Source organism: Harmonia axyridis, chromosome 3, assembly GCF_914767665.1.
Source record: "Harmonia axyridis chromosome 3, icHarAxyr1.1, whole genome shotgun sequence".
NCBI classification, from domain to species: domain Eukaryota; kingdom Metazoa; phylum Arthropoda; class Insecta; order Coleoptera; family Coccinellidae; genus Harmonia; species Harmonia axyridis.
In genome coordinates this window covers 24077325-24103683 of record NC_059503.1, presented here as the reverse complement: position 1 = coordinate 24103683, position 26359 = coordinate 24077325, and the positions used below count along the sequence as shown (strand labels likewise).

General features: G+C 33.0%; 3 protein-coding genes across 7 annotated transcripts in view; 2 read left to right on the top strand and 1 right to left on the bottom strand.

Moving 5' to 3' along the window:
• The window catches only part of LOC123676503 (proto-oncogene tyrosine-protein kinase ROS), a 52468-nt gene extending 38356 nt beyond the window's left edge, over nt 1–14112 (top strand). For 4 of the 5 annotated variants that reach the window (XM_045612408.1, XM_045612412.1, XM_045612411.1 and 1 more), the window contains 17 exons: nt 163–372; nt 470–780; nt 1258–1754; nt 1866–2055; nt 2168–2491; nt 2554–2729; nt 2789–3172; nt 3355–4660; nt 5501–6106; nt 6238–6474; nt 6535–6759; nt 7149–7323; nt 7374–7671; nt 9069–9499; nt 9846–10000; nt 12306–12365; nt 13380–14112. In XM_045612408.1, coding sequence (XP_045468364.1) covers nt 163–372; nt 470–780; nt 1258–1754; nt 1866–2055; nt 2168–2491; nt 2554–2729; nt 2789–3172; nt 3355–4660; nt 5501–6106; nt 6238–6474; nt 6535–6759; nt 7149–7323; nt 7374–7671; nt 9069–9499; nt 9846–10000; nt 12306–12365; nt 13380–13630 — 5836 coding nt within the window. In that variant the 3' untranslated portion in view covers nt 13631–14112. The remainder of the gene's footprint in view (nt 1–162; nt 373–469; nt 781–1257; nt 1755–1865; nt 2056–2167; nt 2492–2553; nt 2730–2788; nt 3173–3354; nt 4661–5500; nt 6107–6237; nt 6475–6534; nt 6760–7148; nt 7324–7373; nt 7672–9068; nt 9500–9845; nt 10001–12305; nt 12366–13379) is intronic. The other variant, XM_045612409.1, reaches the window with a different exon arrangement.
• Nucleotides 14113–18959: 4847 nt separating this feature from the next.
• Nucleotides 18960–21227, bottom strand: LOC123676504 (smad nuclear-interacting protein 1-like). The gene is made up of 2 exons (XM_045612414.1): nt 20234–21227; nt 18960–19337 (listed from the first exon to the last, which is right to left on the bottom strand). Exons 1-2 carry the CDS (start codon nt 21108–21110, stop codon nt 19099–19101), a joined length of 1116 nt encoding a protein of 371 aa, XP_045468370.1. The 5' UTR covers nt 21111–21227; the 3' UTR covers nt 18960–19098.
• Nucleotides 21228–21967: 740 nt separating this feature from the next.
• On the top strand, nt 21968–22858 carry LOC123676505 (ubiquitin-fold modifier 1). Its single transcript, XM_045612416.1, has 2 exons — nt 21968–22297; nt 22596–22858. Exons 1-2 carry the CDS (start codon nt 22105–22107, stop codon nt 22667–22669), a joined length of 267 nt encoding a protein of 88 aa, XP_045468372.1. The 5' UTR covers nt 21968–22104; the 3' UTR covers nt 22670–22858.
• Nucleotides 22859–26359: the final 3501 nt, after the last annotated feature.

Sequence of the window (26359 nt, the reverse complement as noted above, 5' to 3'; positions counted from 1 at the left end):
GAGAAAGTAGTGGCCAGCGATGGACAATACTTTGAATCATAAATGTAATACCAGTTTTTTACAATTAAACCTCGAATTTCGGAAAAAAACGGTGGAAGCAAAGTTGTATGCCTATGTTTATTGGTTGAAAACAGAGAAGGTTCACAATTATTTATGTTTCAGATACTTATTTTGGGCTATAAAAGGTAGCTTGAAAGGAGGAATTTACAGACTAGATCTTGCTGACATTAGCAACGGTATTAGGCACGATGTCAAGCCAGAAGTAATACTCAAAGACGATAACTTGGGAGCTTTCACCTTAGATCACACAAATTTCAGTATTCTGGTAGCGAGGCAAAAGGATAATACAATTCATTCAATATCACTCGATGGGTAAGAATATACAAGATATTTCTATCAAAGTGATACTGCACTGACAGTACGATAATGTACTTAAGACAAGATATATTGTTAATTTGCACAATTTCAGAAAAGAAGTGTTTGATATGAGACCCAATGTAATCAACTCGAAAATGCTGAAGGTAGTATCTTTGGCTACAGCCAACAAAATATTTTACTGGACGGATGGTGAATATATATTCTATGAAGAATACAGGAATGTCTACTACCATAATTCGTATCCAGATTTATCGCCAAGAAAATACCATAAGGTCATTGTTAATTTGGACAGTTCGCAGCCTATACCAATTCCTGTAAATCCTCCAAGAAACTTGCAGGCGATGTTTGGGAACCACTTCGCCAAAATTGATTGGGATGCTCCTCATTTGTTGGATGGCCAGGGTAAGCCTCAAGAAACTTTTAATTTTATCATTGTATAAATAGATGTTATAGTAGTACAACGGTAGTTTCGCGAAATGATTCTCAAACCATATATATAAAGAGTGCAACAACATAGAGAACAACAACATAGTTTTGAATGGTTCAACATGTTGAACCAATATATACTATTCTATCATTGGTTGAAATTCCAATTCCTTATCCTCTCCAGAATTTATCCTGTGGCAAGAAGTGTTATTCCCCCCATAAACCTTTTTTCTTTAATGTTTGCGTCAATGTTCAGCAAATCGCCATTGCCCAATTCGTCATCTTTGTATTCTTTCATCCTAAGCAGTTAAGAATTATGTAGCTCTCTTCACTTGAAATTTTTAGGGTAAACTTCAAATGCTTATGGGTAGATAAACAAGAGTGCAATATATCTCTGCTTCACTTCCCGTCTACGCTTTTTCAATAATTTTGTATTTTATAACTAACTTTCAGGTCGTGGTGCTTGGCAAAATTGGTCATACGAAATATCATTAAAAAATACATTAACGAATGAAATGACCATCATCAAAGAAATCAATGGAAGCTCATGCACTGTGCAAAGTCTGGCTGAAAACTCGAAATATATGATAAGAACGGCAGCTTATACCACGTATGGACGAGGTCCATGGTCTAGAGAGTTTACCGGTGCTACATTATTGAATAAAAAAGAAGAACCTTTTATACTATGGGCTGCTAACGAAGGGTTGCTAGTATCAGATCCAATTGGCCAGAATGTTAAAACGCTTATACATGCCAACGAAATGAAACATTTTTTTATAGCAGACATAGCTTGGTATAAACAGAACATATACCTTGTAACGAACAATTCACAAGTATACTGGTACAATACGAGTTCGAATGAACTGAAGAAACTCATTGATTCAGTTGGCAGTATTGGTATTGACTGGATAGGAAAAAAATTATATTGGTCCAATCCCAAACAGCAAATGGTAAGCATGAAGAAAAACTTTGGATCAAAAAATGTCAATAAAAACTTAAATAATGTATTCACTACATCAAATCCTTTTCTTGGTTTCTTGATATTTTCCTATGTTTCATAGATGATCAGAGGAAATCTGAATGGTACCCAACAAGAGCCACTGAGTATCTCAGCTGTGGCTAAAGAACTTGAAATTGATTCAGTAAAAGCTTACATTTATTGGTCAACTGGTTACGCTGTTGAATGCGCTCATCTCAACGGGGTGGATAAAATAGATTATAGGAAAGCCAAATTCTTCTCTGGCAAACAAGGTATGCATCCAGATTCAAATATCATTCCAATGTATGTATTTGAAGATTACTACTTAAAAATAAGATCTGCTAGAATGTTCAAAATTATCATATTCCCACGTATTACTTTCAGTTATGGGTTTAACACTCGACATGGACCACAAAAACCTGTATTGGATTGTAAGGGGTTCTGAAGGATCCAACTTATTCAAAGCACCAATGGCTGGATATATCGATACAAAACATATTACGGTTGAAAAAGTTGCCAACTTACGGAATCCTCTCGAAGGGCCCTTATCCTACTTTCACAATAGGCTTCTTTGGCTACAAGATGATAAAACTGCCGTTGTTAGTGACCTCTTGGGCCAAAACATTGCCACACTTAGAGAGTCAGCAATTACAGATTTAACAACAGTTTATGTTGTAGACCCAACATTGCACAACCTGCCAGAATCAGGTATATCACATCTCAAATGTTGTATGCTGCAGATTTTGAAATGTAATATATTTGTTTTCTAGATTCGATAAAAATAGAAGATATTGTAGTTATCCCAAACATCGTGCAAAGAAATTCTATCAAAGTATTTGGAAATTCTGATTCATTCAATGTTTCTTGGTATCCAGTGACCAATGTTAATTACGGAACAGTTTTTTATGAAGTACAAATAGATAACTTATCTCGCAACAACTCCACTGTAAGTTTCAAAATTCAAAAATGTATTTTGTGCCCTATTGACTGTTAATTGATCTCTAGATAATCACCACGCATCCATCTATCAAATACTGGCAGAAGGTGACTCCTTACACAAAACTAAACATGTCCATAAGAGCCTTCACTTATTGGGGAACATCACCAGAAATGAAAGCTAACATATTTTCACCTCCCTCAACACCGTCTGAACCTATAAATGTAAGAAGTTTCGTTCAAAACATGATCGACAACGAGAACAACGTCACAATAAGGTTCAGATGGGATGTGCCATTATATCCAAATGGAATAATACAAGGGTATAGAGTTTTCTGCTGGTACTACCATCAAGATTCAAAATTCGATTTATGCAAGAGAGTCATCAAGCGACCTGACGAGATGGAGCACATTGTCCACAATCTGAACAAAAAGGAAATTTATTACTTCGAGGTAAAATTAGATATTATCATTCTACTATATTATAATGATTTGTTTTCATTTCATTAGTTCTTATAAGTTATGAATGGTTTCATTTTCTATTCATCACTACTCCCCAACATCAAACTATCTACTTGCATTATACAGATTGATAAGTTTGATAAGTCAAATGAAAATAACTGACTTTTTCGCAGGTCAGAGCTTTCACGAATATTGGCGATGGTAAAATGTCCGAAACCCTTCTGGTGGACTCCAAGGAGGAATTTCCCTTACCAACCTTACTAATAGCATCACCAGATTCTATTTTCGTTCAAGATATCGATGCTAATCAAAATTATTCCCTTCTACATGGGCTTAGTTCTCCTTCAGAAATGGGTTATTTGATGAAGGAGAACAAAATATTCTGGATTAACGAGATGAAAGAGCTGTATATGTACACTACGACAACCTTCAACAAGACGAAAGTTCTTGATATTAGAGGAAACGCAACAGGATTAACTGTTGATTGGCTAGAAAGGAGTGTTTATTTTGTTGTGAGCTTAGGGGAATACTCTCTGATTAATAAAATAGATTTGAATCTTTACGAGAAAGGATTGCTCCAGCCAGTAGAGCCTGTAGAGGTGATGAGAAGACCTTTCAATATATCAAAGTTGGAGATCTCTCCGTTCACAAGAAAACTTTACTGGATAGAGGTGGAAGATAAAACTTATTACAGATTAATGGAGAGCGACATCGATGGCAATAACATTATTCAATTTTTCTCAAGGTTTGAGAGAACTAAAAGATTCATCAACGATGATTCGAAAGAAGACTGCAATTGTCCTTTGAATCCTTCAATTGAGAGTTCGTTCTCTATTGACCATTCGAACATTACTCAAAAACCTTTATTCACTTTCATTGACCACAATTCAAAGAACATTTTATCAGCAGATAAAGATGGTTGCCGATGTGATATAATCGCAAATCATTCGACTGTAGGTAATTATCTACCTGTACAAAAAATAAAATCTGATTTTGGATCTTTGTACTGGACAAACCAAGAACGAGGAAACCTATATGTCTTGAGGCGTCAGAAAGAACCATCTGTCGTGTCCAGAGAAGTGAGAGCTTTAGATATATCGATTTTTGGTCATCATATCCAACCACACCCGATCAGAGATTGCCTAGCACCTAAACAGAATAAGGAATCCATTGTTATTCTTAGAAGAAGAAAATCTTCATCATTACAATTAATACTTCCAGATCATCAAATTCATGCAAATTGTTCGTCTTTTTCACTAGCCACAGTTCAGTACACATTATGCTACAGTGAGGACACCAAAAATTGCGATGCTTGCGTTGGAGAGTGTCAGAAAATCAACACTTTTGACAAAGAGCTAGAAATAAAGAACTTGGAGCCTTATACTAAATATAAAATATGGGTATCGTATGGAAATCATTTCACCAAGCTGGAAGACAGAGTTGTGGGGCCGAAGATAGTCCTCCAAACAGCTCCAGGAGGTAAGGTTTAGTATAGTTATTTATAATACAAGTGCAGAAGGCATTGATATTCTTCCACGAGTTCAAAATTCAAAAACGAGCCACGAAGTGGCGAGTTTTGGAATGAACGAGTGGTAGAATGAGCCTTCTGTACGAGTTTTATACATTATTTTCTCTAATTCATTGCATTTTCATTGAAATTAATGAAATATTTCCATAAATATATTTTAGTGATTTTTGCATTGAAAAATGTTGGTTGGCAGAACTGATTTTTTTTAAGGCGAATTGATGAACTGACAGATAAAGCCGTGGCGGAAAGTTCGGAGTACCAACATAGAATAATAAAATATAACCATGAAAACTGTGCGTTTCTGATATATTCTCGCACGATTTTGTTCTACAAGATGTGGAAGAATGAACGGAATAACCACAGAATTAGAGAAATAATATTTAATATCTCTTTTCAAGAGTCTTTTCAGAGTCTTTTCAGAGTCCTGAAATAGTGGTCAGTGCTTCATATCTCTAGTTGGGAAAGACTTACTTACTTTATTGCTTGAACACTATGTAACAAAAATATTTTTGGTATATGGAGTATTCAGTTTTTGCTGGACGGGTCCCACATTGTTTTTTCAATGGAAAACTTGTTTTTTTTTCACTTTCTCGGTTTCTAAATGAGAAACTAAAGATACTTTATAGATCACAGATGACAGGTTCTCCATAGTAATTACAAATTTAGAACTCACTCAGAGAAACAATATGTGTCTTTCCCAACTAGAGATAGTTGCTTATTGTTCTGTTAGGTAATTTTAGGAAAACATATTACAGTTCAAATCAAGAAACTAACCAAACTATTTGTTACAGCTCCATCCAAACCTCTCAACGTGACTGCAACAGTTTTGAATCCAACATTGGCCGAAGTTACATGGATGCCCCCACTCAAACTGAATGGCGAAACAGTATTCTATGAGATCCATTGGCAAACAGAAGGCACAAGATCAGGTGTAAGGAAAAAGGAAGAGCAACCCGTTCAAGAACATCAAACCTTAGAGAACACGAAAAAAACATTCAAATCCTTCTTACACAAACTATCTCCCAATGAAACCTACACGGTATGGGTCAGAGCCTACTGTGAAACCAACGCAACATCCAATGATAGTGAAAAAGTGAAGATAGTGACCTATCCCGAGCCATCTGGGATACACTTATTGAACAAAACCTCGCAAACAATGTTTTTGTCGTGGAACATTTCACCACATATCGAGAGTGCCAAAATTCAGTATTCGTCGCCAATATCCGACCTTTGGCTTGATGCAACACGTTCGGACCAAGAGGATGATGTCATATACTTTCGGGTACAAAATTTGAAGCCGAAAAGTCTCTATAGATTCAGACTCAGCTTAATCTATGAGAAATATAAAACAGAGTTCTTATGGCCCTTAGATTCTAAATACACATTCGAAACACTTGGTGAGTAAATCGAAAAATTATTCTTATATTTTTTAATTAGAACTCTTTCATGTAATTAAAAATGTTACTTTATGTCTAAATGACGCCAAATCATGGCTTTCCTTGATTTTTGTAATATACACTCTTAATAGGTGATAGACCATCCCCACCTGGGATACCAATCATACAATACTTGAACCCAAATGAATACAAAGTGTGGTGGGAAGCAGCAAAAGAAAACGGGGCCCCTATTGAACTATATCGTCTTGAAGGGTTGCTGCTAAAACATTATCGCACTAGAAGAAGCACCAACAGAACTGCTTTCTTCTACACCGCTCCTTCGATTGAGGAAGAAGAACCACAATGGAAAACTTTTTATAATAGCACAAGTAAGTACATTTGCAGCTGCATAGTAACGAGATGTCACTGAAAGTGCTTCGATTTTGTAGACACTTCGTGGATAATAGATGGCCTAAGTGAAGACTACAAATACGTGTTCAGAGTTTTTGCCCTGAATTCATTTGGATGGAGTGATCCAAGCAAAGAAAGTATCGAATTCGACTTGAACGAAACGGCTAGGCTTGCTGACAAGCAGTCTGCTATGACGGTTGTCATTATAGCAACTGGAATAACCATAAGTTTCATTTTTGTGGTTATTATTGTGCTGGTCTCACGTAAGTTGATAAGCATTAATAATTTATCATCCTTGCAAAATTTGCTCAATAATCAGACCAGTAGACATAAGACAAAAACGCATTTAGGGTCATGGCGTCCGCTTATGTCGTAACGGTTAACTAAACCTTCTCATAATCTTTCATTGTGTGTTTTGTGTTCATGCTTAGCGAAGAAAGTCAGTAAAATATACGGAATGCCGATTCACTATCACTAAATCACAAATACGCAACAATTAAATAAAGCAAAAAGGAATCTAAACGCTAGCAGTAACAACAATAAAACAAAATGTTCTACTTCGTAAATAATTTAGAGTGATTGCTGGATTGTATACTTTATTCAAATGAAAATCTTATTAAGAGAAAGTGCATTTGAATTATTTTCTTTGTAGTGTTGTGTAGCAGCAAGAAAAAAGAACCTCAAGTCATTCATATCCCAAGAGCTCCAGATGTAGAACTAGCCACACTTCGAGAATTACCAAGGCGAGGTGTGCACAACACCAATGTACTATATGTATCGACTCAGCCTACTCCGGAAGAGATAAAATTACTGCCGCATATCAAAAGGTAACATTTGTGACCTCTCATCAATGACATATTAAATTCTTTTTTTTTAGGGAGCAAATAACCCTTACCAAATTTCTTGGTAGTGGAGCATTCGGTGAAGTGTTTGAAGGTAAAGCAAAGGATATTCCAGGACATACGAAAGTTGCTATCAAGACTTTACGCAAAGGAGCATCCGATCAAGAAAAAACAGAGTTCCTACAAGAAGCACAATTGATGAGTCATTTCAAACATGAACATATTTTGGAACTATTGGGTGTATGTTTAGATAATGACCCGCATTTTATCATCATGGAACTGATGCAAGGGGGAGATTTGCTCACTTATTTGAGATCTTCAAGAAATCCAGTGGTAATTTTCTTTATAATTCTTGTAATTTGTATTGTTTTTGTCTCAGAAGAAATATTACGTAAACGCAACAATTCAGAGGAGGACATATAAATCGGTAGCCAGGCTCTTGGGAATTAATTCACTAGGGTGCGTTTCTCGGGAGCGGATCAGGCGTTGTGCGTACACGAATTTCACTAAAATGGTAATTCTGCGACTATAACGCGCATAAATTTCTCTAATATTCGTCATTTAAATGATACACCAAGCATTCCTTTCATTTTGAAATGGGTGAAAATATTTGATGATAAAAGAGTACGAGTACCAAGTACAAATTTGTCTACAATACGACAAATAGTGAGTCAATTAACTGAATTATGTCGTCCATGAATTCTTCTTGAATTTATCTACGTATTCACCAAAGATGAAACAATTCAATAACTTCGAAACGTTGTTGAAGCGTACATCTTTCCATGTAATGGCATAACCTATTGAAAATGGTCAACGACTTTGATTTAACAATCGCTTGGTTGAGCTTTAATTCCTTTTCATTTATGTGGAAATCATAGAGTAATGAATATAGATAGAGGGAGTACACGCAATTTTTACATGTCCCCACCGTGGTTAAATTACGTTCTCTGATTATATATATTTTCAAATCCAAAATTTTACTATATCGTTATGAATATATATGTTATTGAATGAAATATATTCTTTTGATTGATTACCGATTAACTATGCAAATTTTAATGATTGGAATCCGATATTTTTCCTGATCGTCTAATTTATGATAAGCAGAATCTTTATTATTTTCTGTATCTACCTGCTAAAATCCAAGGTTTGACAACTTTTGCTATCCTAGTGTCATCGGTCGTTTCACGTCGTTTGGCGCGCTTGAAGTTTATTTTCTGAATTTCTGATATGTTTAGGTATTCATTTCAATATATTTCGAGTTAATATGAAACGTTGATTCACTATGGGTCATAAGAACTGCATTCTTCGTGGAGAAACTCGCGAATTGAGTGAAATATCGTATCACTGATATGTTTTCATTTCCGCGCGCTTCATGTCAAATTTGATAGTTCAAGTTGGGGACAAAATTTGCTTACTGAAAATGACATATGCTCCCTCTATCCATGTTTATTACTCTGAGGTGGAAATCCTCTGAATAAATATGAAAATTCTGATGAATGAATAGTTGTGATTCTCAACAAAAAAAAAGATTCTTTCATGCCAAATTCAATTAAACGAAAGAACTTATTTTTACGATGTAGCTACTATAGTATAGATCCATGAGAATATCAAAAGTTGTTAGCATTTCTTATCTTATCTGATAAGCTTTCAGTGCAAGTATTCAATCTGATCAAAATATGTTTACACCAGCAAAATACCAAAATGATCTTTTTTTTCTCATTCTACAGGCGAATACTCCAATGCTCACATTGATAGAACTTTTGAAGATGTGTGTAGATGTCGCCAGAGGGTGCAAATACCTAGAGGAGATGCATTTTGTGCATAGAGATTTAGCTTGCCGAAACTGCTTGGTATCATCGACTGATCCAGAAGTAAGAATTGTTAAAATAGGTGATTTCGGTCTTGCCAGAGATATATACAAGAACGATTACTATCGTAAAGAAGGAGAGGGCCTTCTTCCAGTGAGGTGGATGGCCCCAGAGTCATTGATGGATGGTGTCTTCACATCACAGTCCGATGTATGGGCATTTGGAGTTTTATTATGGGAAATAATGACGTTAGGTCAACAGCCATATCCCGCAAGAAACAACCTAGAAGTATTACATTACGTTAAGAGTGGTGGAAGACTGGGAAAACCAATCGACTGTCCTATTGAATTGTAAGCAAAAATACATAACTATTCAATTATTTTTGAGGGGTCGTTGTCCGAAAAGATTGCTCATTTCGGCACGATGACAGTTTTTGTTCTGTGGTTCCGTCCATCCTTAAACACGCTAACTCTCGAACTGCACAACCTAAAGAATCTTGAAATGAGCAATTCATAGCTTTGAAATTCATTAGGCTATGGAGAATTCGCTACTTTTTATAGCAGTTGTAGGAAAAAATATTCCCCAATAATAAATAAATATCGTCAGAACCTCTCATCTAGATAAACAAACCGACAACAATAACATCAAGATAAAGTGCTTTCTTCATTTTCCATTATATTTGTGTTTTTAATATAGGCATTCTCTGATGCTCCAATGTTGGCTGTTCACTCCTGATTCGAGACCAACTTTCAAATATTGTTTGGAAGTATTAGAGAATCTTCATCAACAAAACCTAAGGAATCCAACGACGGGAGCTCACGAAGGCCAATATATAAGTACTGTACCTGAACGTAAGTTAAACAATGTTTTTGCATGTGTAAATGAATATAATTCGACTAAAAATACCAACCAAAGCAAAATATACGATGGTATATTAATTTTAGCAATGATATGACGTTATGGCGAATCAAAGATGCCAAGCCAACTGTATCTACCTTGAAAACGCAAACAAAACAGTAAAATTTCTAAATATTTCGATATGTTAACGATAATGAGAATTGATTTTGGTTGTTTTAAATTCAATTTCCATCTTATATACCTACTCTTAGTTTTTAAATAAGAATTTGAATGAGTTATAATTTCAGTGAGCATTGAAACGTTCGTAATAGAATCTCATATTTTTGCTTCTATCGCTGACCTGACATCATACCATTGTTAAAATAAATAGACTATAGTCTTGAATGAAATACGCTTTATCTGATATGCTGCCAAATTTTCTGCTTAGCCATTTGTATAAAGATCATATTAGTCTAAGGATCATCACAGCAGAACAACAGAAGTTTTTCGAAAATGAATCTTCAAATAGTTGTAGATTGATTTCGCGATATTATGTCTAAATAATATTACTGCGCCTCAAGTTAGGGAATTTAGTTTCAACTGCAGAATATTCTGATCACTGTAACTTGTACCATAGTATAAGGAAAGGACTTATACTATGCTTGTACCTACGTCATAGCATAGTAACGGGTGTTTTTGGTCGAGGTATATAACTTTAAGTTGGCATTACTGTTCAAGATGGCAACCGATTTAACAGCTGTGAAGTAATTTATTCTCAGTTTGGTTTGGCAATTCACCATGAATAAACTCACGCCTGAACAACGCTTGCAAATAGTGCAATTTCATTTCGAAAATAATGGTTCTGTGCGTAATACGTATCGCGCACTACGTCCATTTTATTTTGTTTAGCCATGAAGCGCACTTCTGGTTGAATGGCTACGTCAACAAACAAAACTGCCGCATTTGGAGTGAAGCTAATCCTCAAGTGTATGTCGAAACACCGTTACATCCAGAAAAATTGATTGTTTGGTGCGCTTTATGGGCTGGTGGAATCATTGGTCCGTACTTCTTCAAAAACGATGATGGCCAGAACGTTACAGTCAATGGTGATCGGTATAGAGCCATGATTACTAACTTTTTCATTCCTGAATTGAACAACCATGATGTCCAGGACCTGTGGTTCCAACAAGACGGCGCAACATGTCACACAGCTCGTGCCACAATCGATTTATTGAAAGACACGTTTGGTGACCGCCTAATTTCATGTTTTGGACCTGTGAATTGGCCTCCAAGATCTTGTGATTTAACACCGCAAGACCACTTTCTGTGGGGCTATGTAATGTCATTGGTCTATGCGGATAAGCCACAAATGTTGGAAAAAGTCATCAAAAATTGAACGTCCAGATTGGACTACATCCGAGCCAGCCATGGCGGTCATATGCCAGAAATCATATTTAAAATGTAATGCCACAAGATTATCTTGCGGATAAATAAAATTCATGTCAATCGAATAATCCATCGTTGTTGTATTGCAATTTAAAGTTCTATAGCTCTAAAAAAACACCCTTTATAAGGATTATTAATACTATGGTCATAGATAAGAGGTTGAAATGAAATACCGAATCTTTCTTATATCAGAAGAGGTCTTAGCATATGGATACATATTAATGTTTCTTCATTTGGTCAGGAGTTCAAACCTCGGGCCAGGAAAGTAATTTTCTGGTTAGGGGAGTACGTCCTACCTTTTGGCTAAAAAATTAACATTGCTATGCCTGAAGCGACAATGAGACGCTGTAACAAAGCCTTACCATTGTATAAAATAGATTCTATTATTTATACTATGACCGAACACAGTTCATATAACCAGTCACTACACCGATACGGGGAGACAGAGTTTTTGCTGAGGTTTTTATCTGTTCTCTTGTATCATACGTTGAAATGTATGATGCCCCGTTACATTTCCTCTGCTAATACTGAGATTCATCGACACATATGCTTGATTGTTTGAAATTAATATTTTGTATTTGCTCTTTCTCAAAAGAATATATATATATATATATATATATATATATATATATATATATATATATATATATAACTCCTATGTCTCACAGAGACCTAGGAGAATCGGCATACAAAAACATAAAACATTCCCATTCTAATCATACCATAAACTGAAAATGTTTTCCTTGAACTATCAGAAATAAGAAAGCGAAATGTAAATTTAGAAATGCATCGTTTGGCTTATCATGATGAATTGCTTTATTATTTTCATTGCATGTGTTTAACTCATCCTCAGAATGCTACTATTGCTTTCAGACATGATGTATGGAGTAACCAACGCAGTGTATTTTCAAGACATAAATCATAATACATCAGGTAATATTTCTTGTTTGAAAAAACACAACACTAACATTTTTAGGTGCACAACAATGTAGAATTAAACGACAGCATGAATCTTTAAAATTATTAATTTCGGTGAAATTCGTCACATGATGAAAATTATTACTTCAATAGGTCAGATAAGAGGGTTTTCCAATGAGAGGTTTCATTTTGAATGGGTGGGCTGCTGTAACTTTTGAAGCCGTCATTTTTTTGTTGTTATTTGACAAGTAAAAACTACGCCACTAATAAATATGGAACGATACACGCTACAACAAAGCATTGAAAATTTTGAAATTCACTGCAAAAATTCAATTCGTAAAAATAAAGCACTTTTGGGTCATCTTGAAGCACTTTCTGGGCCGGCAATAGTAAAACTGGTGACATTAGTAATCTGTTAATTACTGTTAATAATGTGAGGGATCGAAACCGTGTGCATCCCTCGAGGGCCTCAAGAATATTGCTGCTGTAGCCCGTAGTGTTGACGAAAACCCAAGATTGTCGATTCCTCATCAATCTTGGGAATTAGGTTTTCCACAAACAAAATTGGAGGTTATTGATATGGATAACGTTTATTTTTAACAAGACGAGCCACATAAGCAACAAAACAATCGCAATGTTGCAAGAAAAGTTTACGGGTCGTGTTATTTCTAGAAGAGAGGATCACAATTCGCCACCGAGATCTTGTGATTTGAAGCCTTTAGACTTGTTTCTTTGGGACCACGTGAAAGATAAGATCTATGTCAATGCTTCATAATGGATCCAAGACTTTAAATATGGAATTCGTGAAGTTATCAAGGACATACAGCCGCAAATGTGCCAATTGGTCATGGAAAATCATAATAAGAATATAGAGCTGCAACCGTAGCCGTGACGGTCATTTGTCTAATATTGTTTTCCATCATTAATGGAATAATTATTCCTGCATGCACATAGTACCTACTAATACACCATTATTAATAATAACAAGAAAAATAATACAACTAATATTAACAAAAATTTTTAATACAGATGCGTCTTGGAAGAGCGATCATGAAGAAGACAAGGAGAAAACTCCATTTCTAACATCTGCAGATGAAAAATCGGTATTGAAATCTGCAGAAAGTGTACCAAAATATTTGGAACTTTTATGTGAACCAGTAAGTGTCTTAGAGAATGAAGGTTACGAAATACCAAATCAAATGATAAATACATTGGAGAAGAAGGATTCCAAAAAGATCCTCAAAAAAACTTCATCAATTAATAGTAATAAGAAAATTTGATGAAGCCAAAGATCACACCAAATGTGAATATTTAAAATATTTAAAATTTTCTATTGTCTGCAATGGATATGCGAGGTATATTAAAAAATAATGATTATCAACATTATCTAGAATTAAATATTCTAGCTTTCGGTAGATTTCAATTTTTGCAATCCCAAACCAAATTATAATCAAATAATAGAAAAATTTCAACAATAGGTATACAAACTAGAATGTGAGAGGGAATGTAATTATTATATGTTTCAAAAGAAATTCAGTTCCTTTTCAAAGTAATTTGCGCACCTCAAATTCTCGTTATTTTTTAATGATAGTTAAGAAAGATATACGTATATAGTTTTCTTAACTCACCCATTTACAAAATTTATAAAAGCAGACAACATGTATAAAAATGTAAATAGTTATAAATCATCGACTGTGTTATCTATAATTCAAGTTTGAATGTGAATTGTTTTAGTTATGAATAAAGATTCGTTGTTTTTTAATCTGTTATTGAATCTGTCAAAAAAATATAGTACAGGCATAAGATATGTATAGAAAAAAATTGAACACATTAATTAACATAACAATGAAATTGTTCGAGAAGACTTATCCCAGCAAACACAAATACGTATCATAGACATAACATATATATTACAACGATCTATGTTACATAACAATGTAACATACACGCGCCTTTCTAGTACCGCTCAACGACCGCTCTATGTCCGCCTTCCGTTACATAACATGTAACAAAATTGCCATGTATCATGTACAGATCATGTAACATACATGATACATCGCTGGTATATTACATCTGTAATATTTATGGTACATCCTTTATGTATCATATACGTAGCTGTTACATTTCATGTAACATACATGATACATCGCTGGTATATTACATCTGTAATATTTATGGTACATCCTTTTTATGTAATATAAATATATACAGGCTGGCTCAGTTTTTTGTAGAATAACAGTTGTGAGAGTTTTCAGTTTTTAAGATGAAAACATAATATGAATATGGGTCGTAATAATTTCATAATAAGGAAGTTATATCGAGGTTGTTCAAGTTACCAGATTTATCAATAAAATCTTTAATTTTGAACAACCTGATGTCAATAACCTCCTTATGTTTTTGTGAATTTATTGACATATAAAGTGACTATGACGCTTTCATCCTAAAAGTGAATACACCAAGTTACTCTACAAGAACTGGGCCAACCTATATATGGTTATATTACATAATATATACTCAGTAAACAGTTCACCATGCAATATAAAAAAATTTATCCGTTCTATGTGATATAACCAAAAGAAATATATCTGCTACAAACAAGAGACATAAGAAAAATGTAATAGTTATCTGAATGTTTATATTACATATAGGTACTCAGAAGTAAATTCTCTATGCAATTCAAAAACAATACATACCTGTACAATTCTTTCTGGAGGAAAAACTAATCAAACTACATATAAAAAATCTAAATATGCCGACACCACACAAATTATGTTTTAGTGAATTTGTTGGAATTTTTTTCAATACCTTCCAAACAAAAATATAACAAATGATACACAATACCAATTGAAACTAAAACTGCTGGTATCTAGCCAACATCAATTAATAAGAGATATATCACTTATAAATTACATGAAAAGAGATACTTATGAATTAAGGTGCATTCCAAAAATATATATTTAAACTCCATCTTTCATTTTTTGCTAGAAAGATATTTTTTAGTCAACAATATTATTATTTTGAACCTAGAAAATTCAACAAAAACCAGATTCCTACGTTTGGTATGCACCACATTTGAAATATTACAAATAATTTATGAATAGTAAAACAGGATTTAATAATTTAACAATTGGGTGTTTGTTAAATGAAAGATCATAGAATTATTGAAAATTTTTAATGTAATCAAAGTACCTACATCAACCAAAACTTATTTTTGTCTCTTGATCCTCAATGTGGCCAGCCTTATCCACTCGGCTGATATCTATCTTCTCAAAATCTGCACATTGGATAAAAGATTGAGATGCAAAACCTAAACATATTGGAATGTTATTAAAAAATGGTATTTACAATTAAAATTCTCAGTAACGAGGTTTCCTGATTGGATAAATAACAAATTTCTTACATAATATAAAGTTATGAAAGTTTTGAATACATGAGTAAACTTCAGGAGGTGATTCCTCACTCTGAAACAGCAAAATTATTTATATCATACTAAAACATTTGATTAAACTTATCAGAATCTATTTCTCAAAAAGCATCCTTATGTGATCTGACATTGGTCATTAATAATGATGGAAGAAAAGTGTATTGTGCATATATGAAATCTAGATGTTTTAATTTCACGAATAGCAGAGAATAACATAGGTATATACATCACAAACATAAATAAAGTATAGCAGAAAAATAGTCTAAGTAGTAAAAACTAGCGCACTATTCAGATACTTCTTATTTAGATGATAAAACAATTGTGGTATTACTTCAGAACTATATACACCCAAATGCAAATTACCATAAAAAGGAAAAATATCAAAATGCATATAATTTGAATGAAGAAGACAGAAACCATGCAAAATGAAAGACACCTACAACAGCATTTATATATCTTAATGTAGTTACGTTGTCGAAGTATACTTATATTCACTTACCTCACATATTTTCACTATGAAACTAATCTGGAATTGGTGAAAAATCATCGAATGTTGAATATTATTATTACAGTTTTTCACTTCTTATCTCATATTTCCACGATGAAAGTAATCCGAAATTGATGAAAAATCAAAGAATATTGAATATTATTATTATTATAGTTCATCACTTCTAACTAACAATCAAAAGTTAGAAAATGCATATCACTTTTCACTGCACTAGTCCTGGCAAAAATCTCTAAACAGTTCAACTTTAATAAAGGTTATGTATTATAAGAGTACTTGTATAGATCTGAGTAATATATCATGAATATGCTATATTTACATAGCTTTTACATAATATTAGCAATGTAAAATATATATTGCGAATGTTACATATATGATATGTAACTATATTACACACTAGTAGATATCAGAGTTATATTGTTTTTAGGGATGCTGGAAGATGTATCATATACGTAACTTCAGTAATATAACAATGTTACATATATGATATATGAATAAGTCAAATAATTTCATGGATATATGAAATGTTATGTATCAGATACATTAGTTTTGAGATGTATCAGGTATATACCTCATTTCTTAGGGATGTTATGTAACGGGAAGGCGCATATAACAACATGGTTTGCTGGGATTCAGCATATATTTAGGTAGGTACACAATTACCTAATATTTAAAATAAAAAATAATTACCACAGAGTGTTTTAGTTCCAGCAATTTCTTGTTTATTGGCATATTTCCGTTTAAAATTTGTTTTTCTTATTTTTAATAAAATGTTTATTAGTTTTATATGATGAATGATAATTTATTATTTTGAGTGGAAGTATGAATTGTGATAATGATTTATGGAAGGTTTTAACTTGCCAAAATATTGGAGCAGCTCATCATTAATTTTCTAGAGTAACTCAATTCATTTGGAAGTAGAGATGATGAAATTGTACATACCTAGGTATTAAGTATTGTTTTATTTCTGTGAAAATGAAAGAATTGTAGCTATAAATAAATATATATTTCACATTGATGATGTTGATGTTCATTATCCAAACTATGTATAATGAGATGAACCATCCTATAGTCAAAATATCATTTCCTTTATCATTTCCTCAAAAGAATAATCTGAAAATAAAGGTGTGAATACGAACATACGATATATTTGTTTCATTCAAATTACAATTTATTCATGAAGACATCAGTTTTGAATTCACTATATCTACACGGTGTTCCTAAATAAAATTGACAGATTTTTCGGATCATTTTTGAGAAAAGAAGTCCTATAACATGGGTGGGTGAAAGGGAGAAATCTGACTGATTGAAACACCTGTAACTTCAGTTTGGTTCTACATTTTTGAACAAATTAGATCTCGTCTGGAAGATAATATCTTGTTGATTGAGGACAAAACATAGTCATGATAAATTTGTTTTTCCTGCTTTCGATAGGGGATGCTAAGTCAGAAGTTCATTGTTTTGTTCATTGTACTGCGAAATTTCAAATGTAATGATAGGATTTTCTTAACAGAAACAGAAGTTCCATCAAATTTTCATGAAAAAACCTGAAGGTCACAAAGAGATAGCTTCAGGCGTTCTGGAGTTATGGCCGAAAGAAGACACAATTTAGTTTTTCAGTGCATCAGTTGAAGAATATCTTTTTTCGTCCATAACTCAAGAAATTTGATGGAATTTCTGTTTCTGTCCGAACTTAAAACACAATTTGATTTTTCGCAGTGCATCAGTTGAAGAATATCTTCTTTCGGCCATAACTTCAGAACGCCTGAAGCTATCGCTTTGTGACCTTCAGGTTTTTTCATGAAAATTGGATGGAACTTCTGTTTCTGTTAAGAAAATCCTATCATTACATTTGAAATTTCGCAGTAAAATGAACAAAACAATGAACTTCTGACTTAGCGCCCCCTATCGAAAGCAGAAAAAACAAATTTATCATGACTATATTTTGTCCTCAATGAAAAAGATATTATCTCTCAGACGAGATCTAATTTGCTCAAAAATGTTGAGCCAAACTGAAGTTACAGGTGTTTCAATCAGTCAGATTTCTCCCTTTCACCTACCCTTATTTGATGTCGTAAAATCGAAAGTGACAATTCAAAAAGATAGAGAATTTTCCAAGGATTACAGTGATGATATTTTTTCTTCAACTTCATATGAAACATTTTCGAGTAATATTCATTTTTCTACTCGACGGTAGCTATTACACCCCCTAGCGGTAGAGGTATGGACTTCAAAATAATTTCCGGTGTGTTCTCTTGTACACTTTAGTGGTAAAATTTTTTACCGCAAGTCTCTACGATGAGTGTATCCTGAGATATAGCCGCTTACCTCGCTTATTTGCCCATCCTGTACTTTGTTTTTGAGATACAGGTGTTAAAGTTTTTTTCTCATAGAACCTTCCCTTCACAAGATATTCAGTTTGAATTGGCCACAGATATTCCAATTCAAAGTTTTCATCATGTAATATTTTTTCCGGAAGGGTGCCTACTTCTTTCCTCCAGAACTATTTTTTTGGAGAACCGTTGATGGTTTAGGAAAATGTAAAAGTAATTATTGGAATTTTTTTTTGATATTCACATATTTCATGAAGGTATGCACAGAAAGAAAAATAAAGCTTGAATCATGCCTAATTTGGATTTCATTTATCCAAAATTTGTTTGATGACAAAGAAACAATTAACTATTTTTATTACAATTTATTGGAATTTTTTTTAATATTCATATATTACATAAAGTTATGTACAGAAAATACAAATTAAGCTTGAATAGTAGATAATATTGATTCATAAGAGTATAATCAGCAATCAGTACAATTGTTTTTCAAGAACTATGTTCTTCTTTTTTGATTTTAACTTCTTCCTCTTCTAATTTTACATCATCATCTTGTGCTTCATCTTTGCTATTTTCATGAAGCAACACATATTCCCTTGAACTGAAGCCAAATTTGATAACATCTTTTTCTAATAACTCAACATACTTCTTAGGTTCAATCTTCTTGCCATTTATAAACGTTCCATTAGCAGATTCGAGATCTATCAAATAAGGTCTCACTCTTTTGCCTAAAATAAAGAATACAATTTTAATATTAAAAGAATCTAATCACATAAATATAAAATGAAAATAGAAAAATTTCGCTGAGCTGTTTCACAATATGTACCGAATGATAGATACAATTACTTTATCAATATGTATTATTCAACTTATTGATGAAGGTGTTCACAGCTATATCACAATCTTTGACTAAGATAGTTCAATAGATGCCTACCGCAATTGTGGACATAAATTCATATTAAATGCTTTATAATACCATGAAAATGCGGAAACCTTCAATATTTCTAATACAATTTCCACCTTTAAGTACTAACAGGATTTTAACTATTAATAAACAAACATGGAATGAGATTTCTAGCAATTTTTGAATAATTTGAGAAAAGATTGAAGTACAATGAAAAAAAAATTTATGACATGGGAAGCATTGAAACAGGAATATCAAGTTCTTGGCGTCTAGAATAATGTATTTTAGATATTTTTAATCCTAATACCAAATCCTACTGTGAAAGCCTTCATGAAAAAACAAAAATAGTATTTATAAATTAACTGCCGCATAGGATTTTTAGACATTTTCAATATTGACATCCAGTACAGCCGGCGGCCAAATGGTAAAATATGAATACGAAATTCTCTTGTACGCCACCTGCACAGCCGGCTACCAATACAAAATACTTTCCATATATAAATGGAAATTTGAAATTTTGATATGCGCTTTTCTTTCACAATGAATTGTCAATATTTAGTGAAGAAAAGCACATAGGTATTTTCGGGATACGCCACAGTTTCGTTTGGCGCTTCAAGTATCAAGTTACTTGGCCGCCGGCTGTACAGGTGGCAGTTAACGTGTTAAACATACATCTCTAGCAAAAAAATTGAACAAAAATTTTATTTGAAATTGTCTTACCAGCACTACCATCATCTCGTGTAAAAGGAACCAATCGATATTGTAAAGCAGCATGCTGTTTAGAACAAGAAGGATGATCAACTGGCAAATCAACAACCTTTCTCTCTCGTCCAATCAAATATGCACTCTCCCTATGAATATATAAAGTTTGAAGAGCTTTTTCTCCCTTGAAAGGGTAGAGCCTCCACCTACGTTTTGGTTTTCGTGCTTCTGGAGGTTCGCTATACTTAATAACCACTCCTTTATAAGTATTTGTTTCTTCAGTCAATTTTCCTGATAGACCGAAATTTGGTTTCAGCTTTTCACCACCAGGTTTCCCCTCGGAGTTATCTACTTTCTCTTTACCCCATTTTGCATTTGCATGATCAAAAGATTTACTTCTACTCCTATTATTCCTACTACCTCTGAATCTCCCAGGGCTTCTTCTATTACCTCCTGAGCCATTTCGTTCTCTATACCTTTCGTTCCTTCCTGATCTCTCTCTTCTAAATTCAGTGTTTCTTCTATCATCACTTCTGTTGTCACTCTTATATCTTTCACCATCTTCAGTGTTTCTTCTACTTGCACTATTATAATTTCTTCTGTTATGTTTACTGTCATGTTCACGATGATTTTTTTTATAATCAACTTCTTTGGAATCCCTATGATCTCTTTTATACTTTTCAGGTCGTTCAGACTTATATTCATGCTTAGCTGATGAACTTTTCTTGTGTTCTTTTTTTACTTTCGAATTTCTTTCGTTCTCTGAATCACTTGAATCTGAATGTTTTCTCTTTTTGTAATGATTATTGGATGCACTGCTATCAGAATCAGATGAGCTACTACTTGAACTAGTTGAATCTGATCGAGGTTTTTTACTTTTGGAAGAAGACATCATAGAAATTTCACTAATTCAATCAGGTAATCAAATAATTAACTGCGAACGCGAATTACACTAGTTGAATACAGACTATTCAGGACTACTAGTTATGTTATGGTCATAGACTCATATATTAAGGTTAATTATCTATGGTTATAGATAAACAACAGTGAACCATAGAATAATGTTATGTGTTTTCTTCTTCTTCCTTTATTGTGCTTGGCAAATGTTATGTCTATGCAGTGAATATATTTGTGTTCTGTGGTGAACATAGAGTTTATTGAGTTAACCTTTTTAGAACATAGAATATAGTTATTATGCACTGGATTGCGCAATAACATTTGTATATAAATAACATTTGTATAAAAAAAAATTTCTTTATAGAACAGTTATGTTAGATTCTGACAATTTTCAGTATCAATATAAATATCGACTAATAAGACTTATATTTATCTTGCTGTCCATTACAACCATAGAAATATAATATAATATATATATATATATATATATATATATATATATATATATATATATATATATATATATATATATATATATATATATTTCTATGATTATAACTATCAAGTAACAAAATAGATCATCCTGAAGAAGAAGCAAATTGTAACCATAGAACAAGTATATACTTACTCTATGATTGTAACCATCGAAATATATACATTTCAATGATTGTTTGAGTTAAATGGCCCAAATTAAATCTTATTAGTTTGGAATTTACGGTAATGAGCCTTGTAGATGTTAATTAAGTATGGATATTAAGAACATTTATTTTAATTATTATTAATATTTATTAGCGGTAATAATTTGGGACCACAGAATCCAAAATATTGTAACTACAGATCACAAATAGATACTGTAACTGGTGACATGTCAATAACTGTCTGGTTCGGTTTAGAAATTAGAATCACAGAACAATAAACTAATTATTGTTGAAATATCCATATGTTTGGATTTTTCAATCACCTTAATAAATTTCTTCCTTAAAAATATAAAAATGACTTCAAAAGTAACATTCAAAATAACGTTGACTTCTGATCCAAAATTACCATTCAAAGTTCTAAGTGTTCCAGAAAATACCCCATTTACAGCTGTCCTAAAATTCGCAGCTGAGGAATTTAAAGTACCTCCAGCAACTTCTGCAATTATAACAGACGATGGTGTAGGAATCAATCCCCAACAAACAGCTGGTAAATATTCAGATACATTATTTGTGATTTCATTTCTTATTATCAGTCAGGAAAACAATCTATAGCAATATAATAAAATATGTATTTTAATTTAAACAATAAAGTCTGTGCATTCGACAAATCTAATTGATTAATAAAAGTCGAGTGGTATTTAGGACTTTACATATTCATTCTGAAAGGTAATGTATTTACGTTAACAAAATTTTATATTGGTAAACTTTATATTTATTTCTTGATATATAGATATAAACTTCCTTTTCAATAGAACAATTTCTAAGTTTCCTTATTTTTATTTCAGGTAATATATTTCTCAAGCATGGTTCAGAATTACGATTAATACCTAGGGATAGAGTAGGATGTTTATCGAGTTAGTTAATAAATAGAATATTTTCGACTTGTGATTGTAATAATCAATATATTACTATTTTTCCATCTACAATTCATTTTTATTATATATTTTATTCAAATGTTTATGAACATGTCAAATACTAACTAGTTTTATTATTCTATTGTATATTAAAATTGTTTTCAATTTTTATATAAATCTGGGTGGCTATGTTATATATTATTTCTTTAGATTTGCTGTTTCTATGAACAGAAGACAAAAATGTTGTTCCCAATGTTGCTGAGATTTAAAATTGATGAATTCGTATGCTTGACTTCCAAGAAAATGACTGATGATCTGATAGAACTGTAATAATTAAAAACAATATTAGAGTACATATCAAGAAAGTCAACTTTATTGAATTCTTTCCATTATTAATTATGCATAAAAGGGTTTTATTATCATGGGGAGAGTCAACGATGTATACTAATTAGTTAAAATGTGAGTAAACTATGAAGTATACAATTCCAATAAAAAATATTAGTCTTCATGAATTTCACTTTTGAACTGAGAGTTTAATTGATCTTCAGTTGAAAACTGAAATTATTTATACATTCAGGGACATGATTACTATCAAATGACAAAAAATTTTTGCCAATTTTTATAAATATAACAATAATATTTTCTTAAAGTCAACAGGGAATTTAAAACACTTGACTATGTTTACAATTCTCAACATAAAATAAGAGATTTAACTGTAAATGAATACACAATGCAGTGCAAATATATTCATTCTCTTATAGTCCGGATTAAATTAACAAAAAAAATTCGTTTTCCAAAAGAAATCCGCAACTTGCTCCTGCTCTAATTTTTTTTAATATAAAATCATTTTACAATTTTAACATCTGTCATTTAATGTATATTTATACGTCTTGCAAATTTAATTTTAGTTTTGATAATGGGTTGGTACCCGAAATGTGAATGTAAAATAGATATTCTCATTATATTAAAAACTGTTAACATAGTCAAGGGTTTTAATTTCCGTGTTAATAACAGAGTCCGAGGAATCAATTTCAACTGTCTTGAATTATTCATTATTTTTCTTTTTTTAATAATTTGAAAAAAATTATTTTAAACCTACTGTAAAACGATTGAATTTCAAGTTTACTTTACCGGTTGTCTCAAGTATGAGTGCCTAATTGAAATTGATATGTTTGCAACCTAAGCCATTCTATTATAATTTTTTCTTTTCTGATATGTAATATACTCATCTCCGAATGACTTTTTCTTAACCAAATAGTTTTCAAAATATCCGTAACAAAAAATACTGAAAAATGAAAATGAGCATCCCATTATACAGGTTGAGTGTTTGACTTGTACATATATTTCAACCGAAGATTCCTGAGGTCAATAGAAACCCTTTTTTCATTTACCATTTTTTCCAATTCGGCCCGGTTAAAAAGATACAGGCTGTTGAAAATCGATAAAAAAATGTCATTTTCCGTTATATCCCGGAAATGGTTGTATAGAAAAAAATTAATTTCGGGATATAGTTTTTCATGTATGTGATGAATCTTCTCCGTACACAAAATTTTATCGACATCTCCCCGTTTCTTCATTATGAACACTTCATCCCATAAAAATACCAGAAATTCAAAGAACCGAACTCTTAAAAGTAACTAGGACGTTCATTGAAGGATATTTAGCTAATTTGAAAAATAAAAGTATTCTTCATATTTTCTCGTATATTAAGCCGTTTTCGAGTAATGTGTTAAAAAAAAAATCTGTGAAATTCAAAAAATTGGGTACTTTGGCTAATTACAACTCTGTTAGAAAAGACTCACAGAAATGAATATTTGCTACGTTGTCAGGTCAAAAATCATGGATTGAAACACTGAATTTGCATTGACAAGTGAGGGAACCAGCCGACTTAGTTTGAAAATAAAGTGATTTGAATAAGCTCACCTTTTACAATTTATGAATCCTCATCTATTGAAGCAAATTTCCACACCACTTTCGAAGTATTGCTTTAGGCGCGTTACATTTTTTTCCTAGTGGGTTGTTCGCCAGGAGCCCTACCATCCCACACATCACAGTAGGTGCTCGAATTGTCCGCCGTTCGCATCCAAACAGGCGCGAGCTCTCCTCAGAAGGGAATGTCTCACATTCTCAAGGAGATTGGGATTGTCCTTGATCTGTTGTCCCGCACTTGCCACACGCGATCTCAGTTCGTCCACATCATTTACTGCACTGCTGTAAACATGCTGCTTCATGGAACCCCAAAGGAAAAAGTCGCATGGATTCAAGTCTGGTGATCTTGGAGGCCATAGCACTAGGCCGCATCGCCCTATCCATCTTCCATTGAAATTGTCGTTGAGCCAATCTGTTACTGCTCGGGAACTATGAGGAGGAGCTCCATCTTGCTGTTCCACAAATTTTGCAGAACAAGAAGTGGTACGTCCTCTAATGAGTCGTCCAAATCATTCTGTAAAAAATGTAGATAATCAGCTAAGGTCAGTCTCCTGGACAATTCCCGTGGTCCAATCAGTTGGTTGTTCACGATGCCTGCCCACATATTCAATCCGAAACGGTGTTGGTTGTTGACTTCTCTGGTTGCATGGGGGTTTTTGACAGCCCAGAAATGGGTGTTATGGCTGTTAAAAATGCCTTCTCTTGTGAATCCTGCTTCATCTGTGAACAGAATATACCGCAAGAAATCATTATTCTCAAAATGGTTTCTTAAAACCCATTGAGAAAATTCAATTCTTTTTGGTAAATCCGTCGGCAATAAAGCTTGTACCTTTTGAATATGGTATGGGTACAATCCTTGATCTCTCAAGCTGCGATCCACCGTAGATTGCGATATGTTATATCGCAATGCAAGACGTCTCGTACTTGTTTCGGGGTGCTGTTGCACGTCATCTAGAACATCATCCATTGCTCTTGATCGCATTCGGCCATTACCAACTGTTACAGTTTTATATAGTTTAATAGTTAGTTGGCTTTTCAATCCTTCAAATATGTTATATTGAAGTTTCCATAGTGACAGTAAAAATTGTTATTCTAAGTTAAACAGTTTTTGTATAAGTCAGAGCAGTAAAAAGTTATTATTAGCCAAAAACTAGTTATTATTAGCCAGCGTACAATAACATTTGGTCCTTCGAGCGAAAAACTGTCTAGTCCTTGGAAAAATAGTCAACAAAGTATTCGGGAAATAATCATGTCTGTCAGAAGAAGCAGTAGGAAGAATTTGGGAGTACCTCCAGTAAGATATGGGGATGATAGCCAACCCAAAGGAATATCCGAACCACAAATTATTCATCGACGTGAACCCGAAGAAATTCCAAAAGATCAAGAGGTTTTGAGTGAGAAAAAATCAGTATCATCGAAAGCCTTATCGAAGATGACGAGATCCAGCACAATCCGAAGACGAAAACTAGAGATAGAACTTGAAGCCCAACGTCGGATCGTGCAATTGGAATGTGGAGATCAAGAAACCGATATATGTTACGCCTCTAAATGCAGAGAAGGTTGAGAAGGTCGTTGACGAAGTATCATCACTATATAAAATATCAGTCTACTTTATGTACCTGTTTGAATGGAAGTCAATCAAGTATTTCTTTTTATGTGAAACCACCAGTATTGGAAGATTATTTTGTTTAACAGAATTATGTTATGTATTTTTGTACTTTTTCCTACAATAATTTTGAAAAAAGTGTACTTAACGTATAATTTTA

What these genes read in the sequence shown, in the direction of transcription:
- LOC123676504 (XM_045612414.1), bottom strand. Translation starts at nt 21,110, where the DNA reads ATGATGTCTTCTTCCAAAAGTAAAAAACCTCGATCAGATTCAACTAGT. An exon ending in ACGAGATGATGGTAGTGCTG is followed by an intron (nt 19,338 to 20,233) that starts GTAAGACAATTT and finishes TCTTTATTTTAG; the next exon opens with GCAAAAGAGTGAGACCTTAT.
- LOC123676505 (XM_045612416.1), top strand. Translation starts at nt 22,105, where the DNA reads ATGACTTCAAAAGTAACATTCAAAATAACGTTGACTTCTGATCCAAAA. An exon ending in CAATCCCCAACAAACAGCTG is followed by an intron (nt 22,298 to 22,595) that starts GTAAATATTCAG and finishes TTTTTATTTCAG; the next exon opens with GTAATATATTTCTCAAGCAT.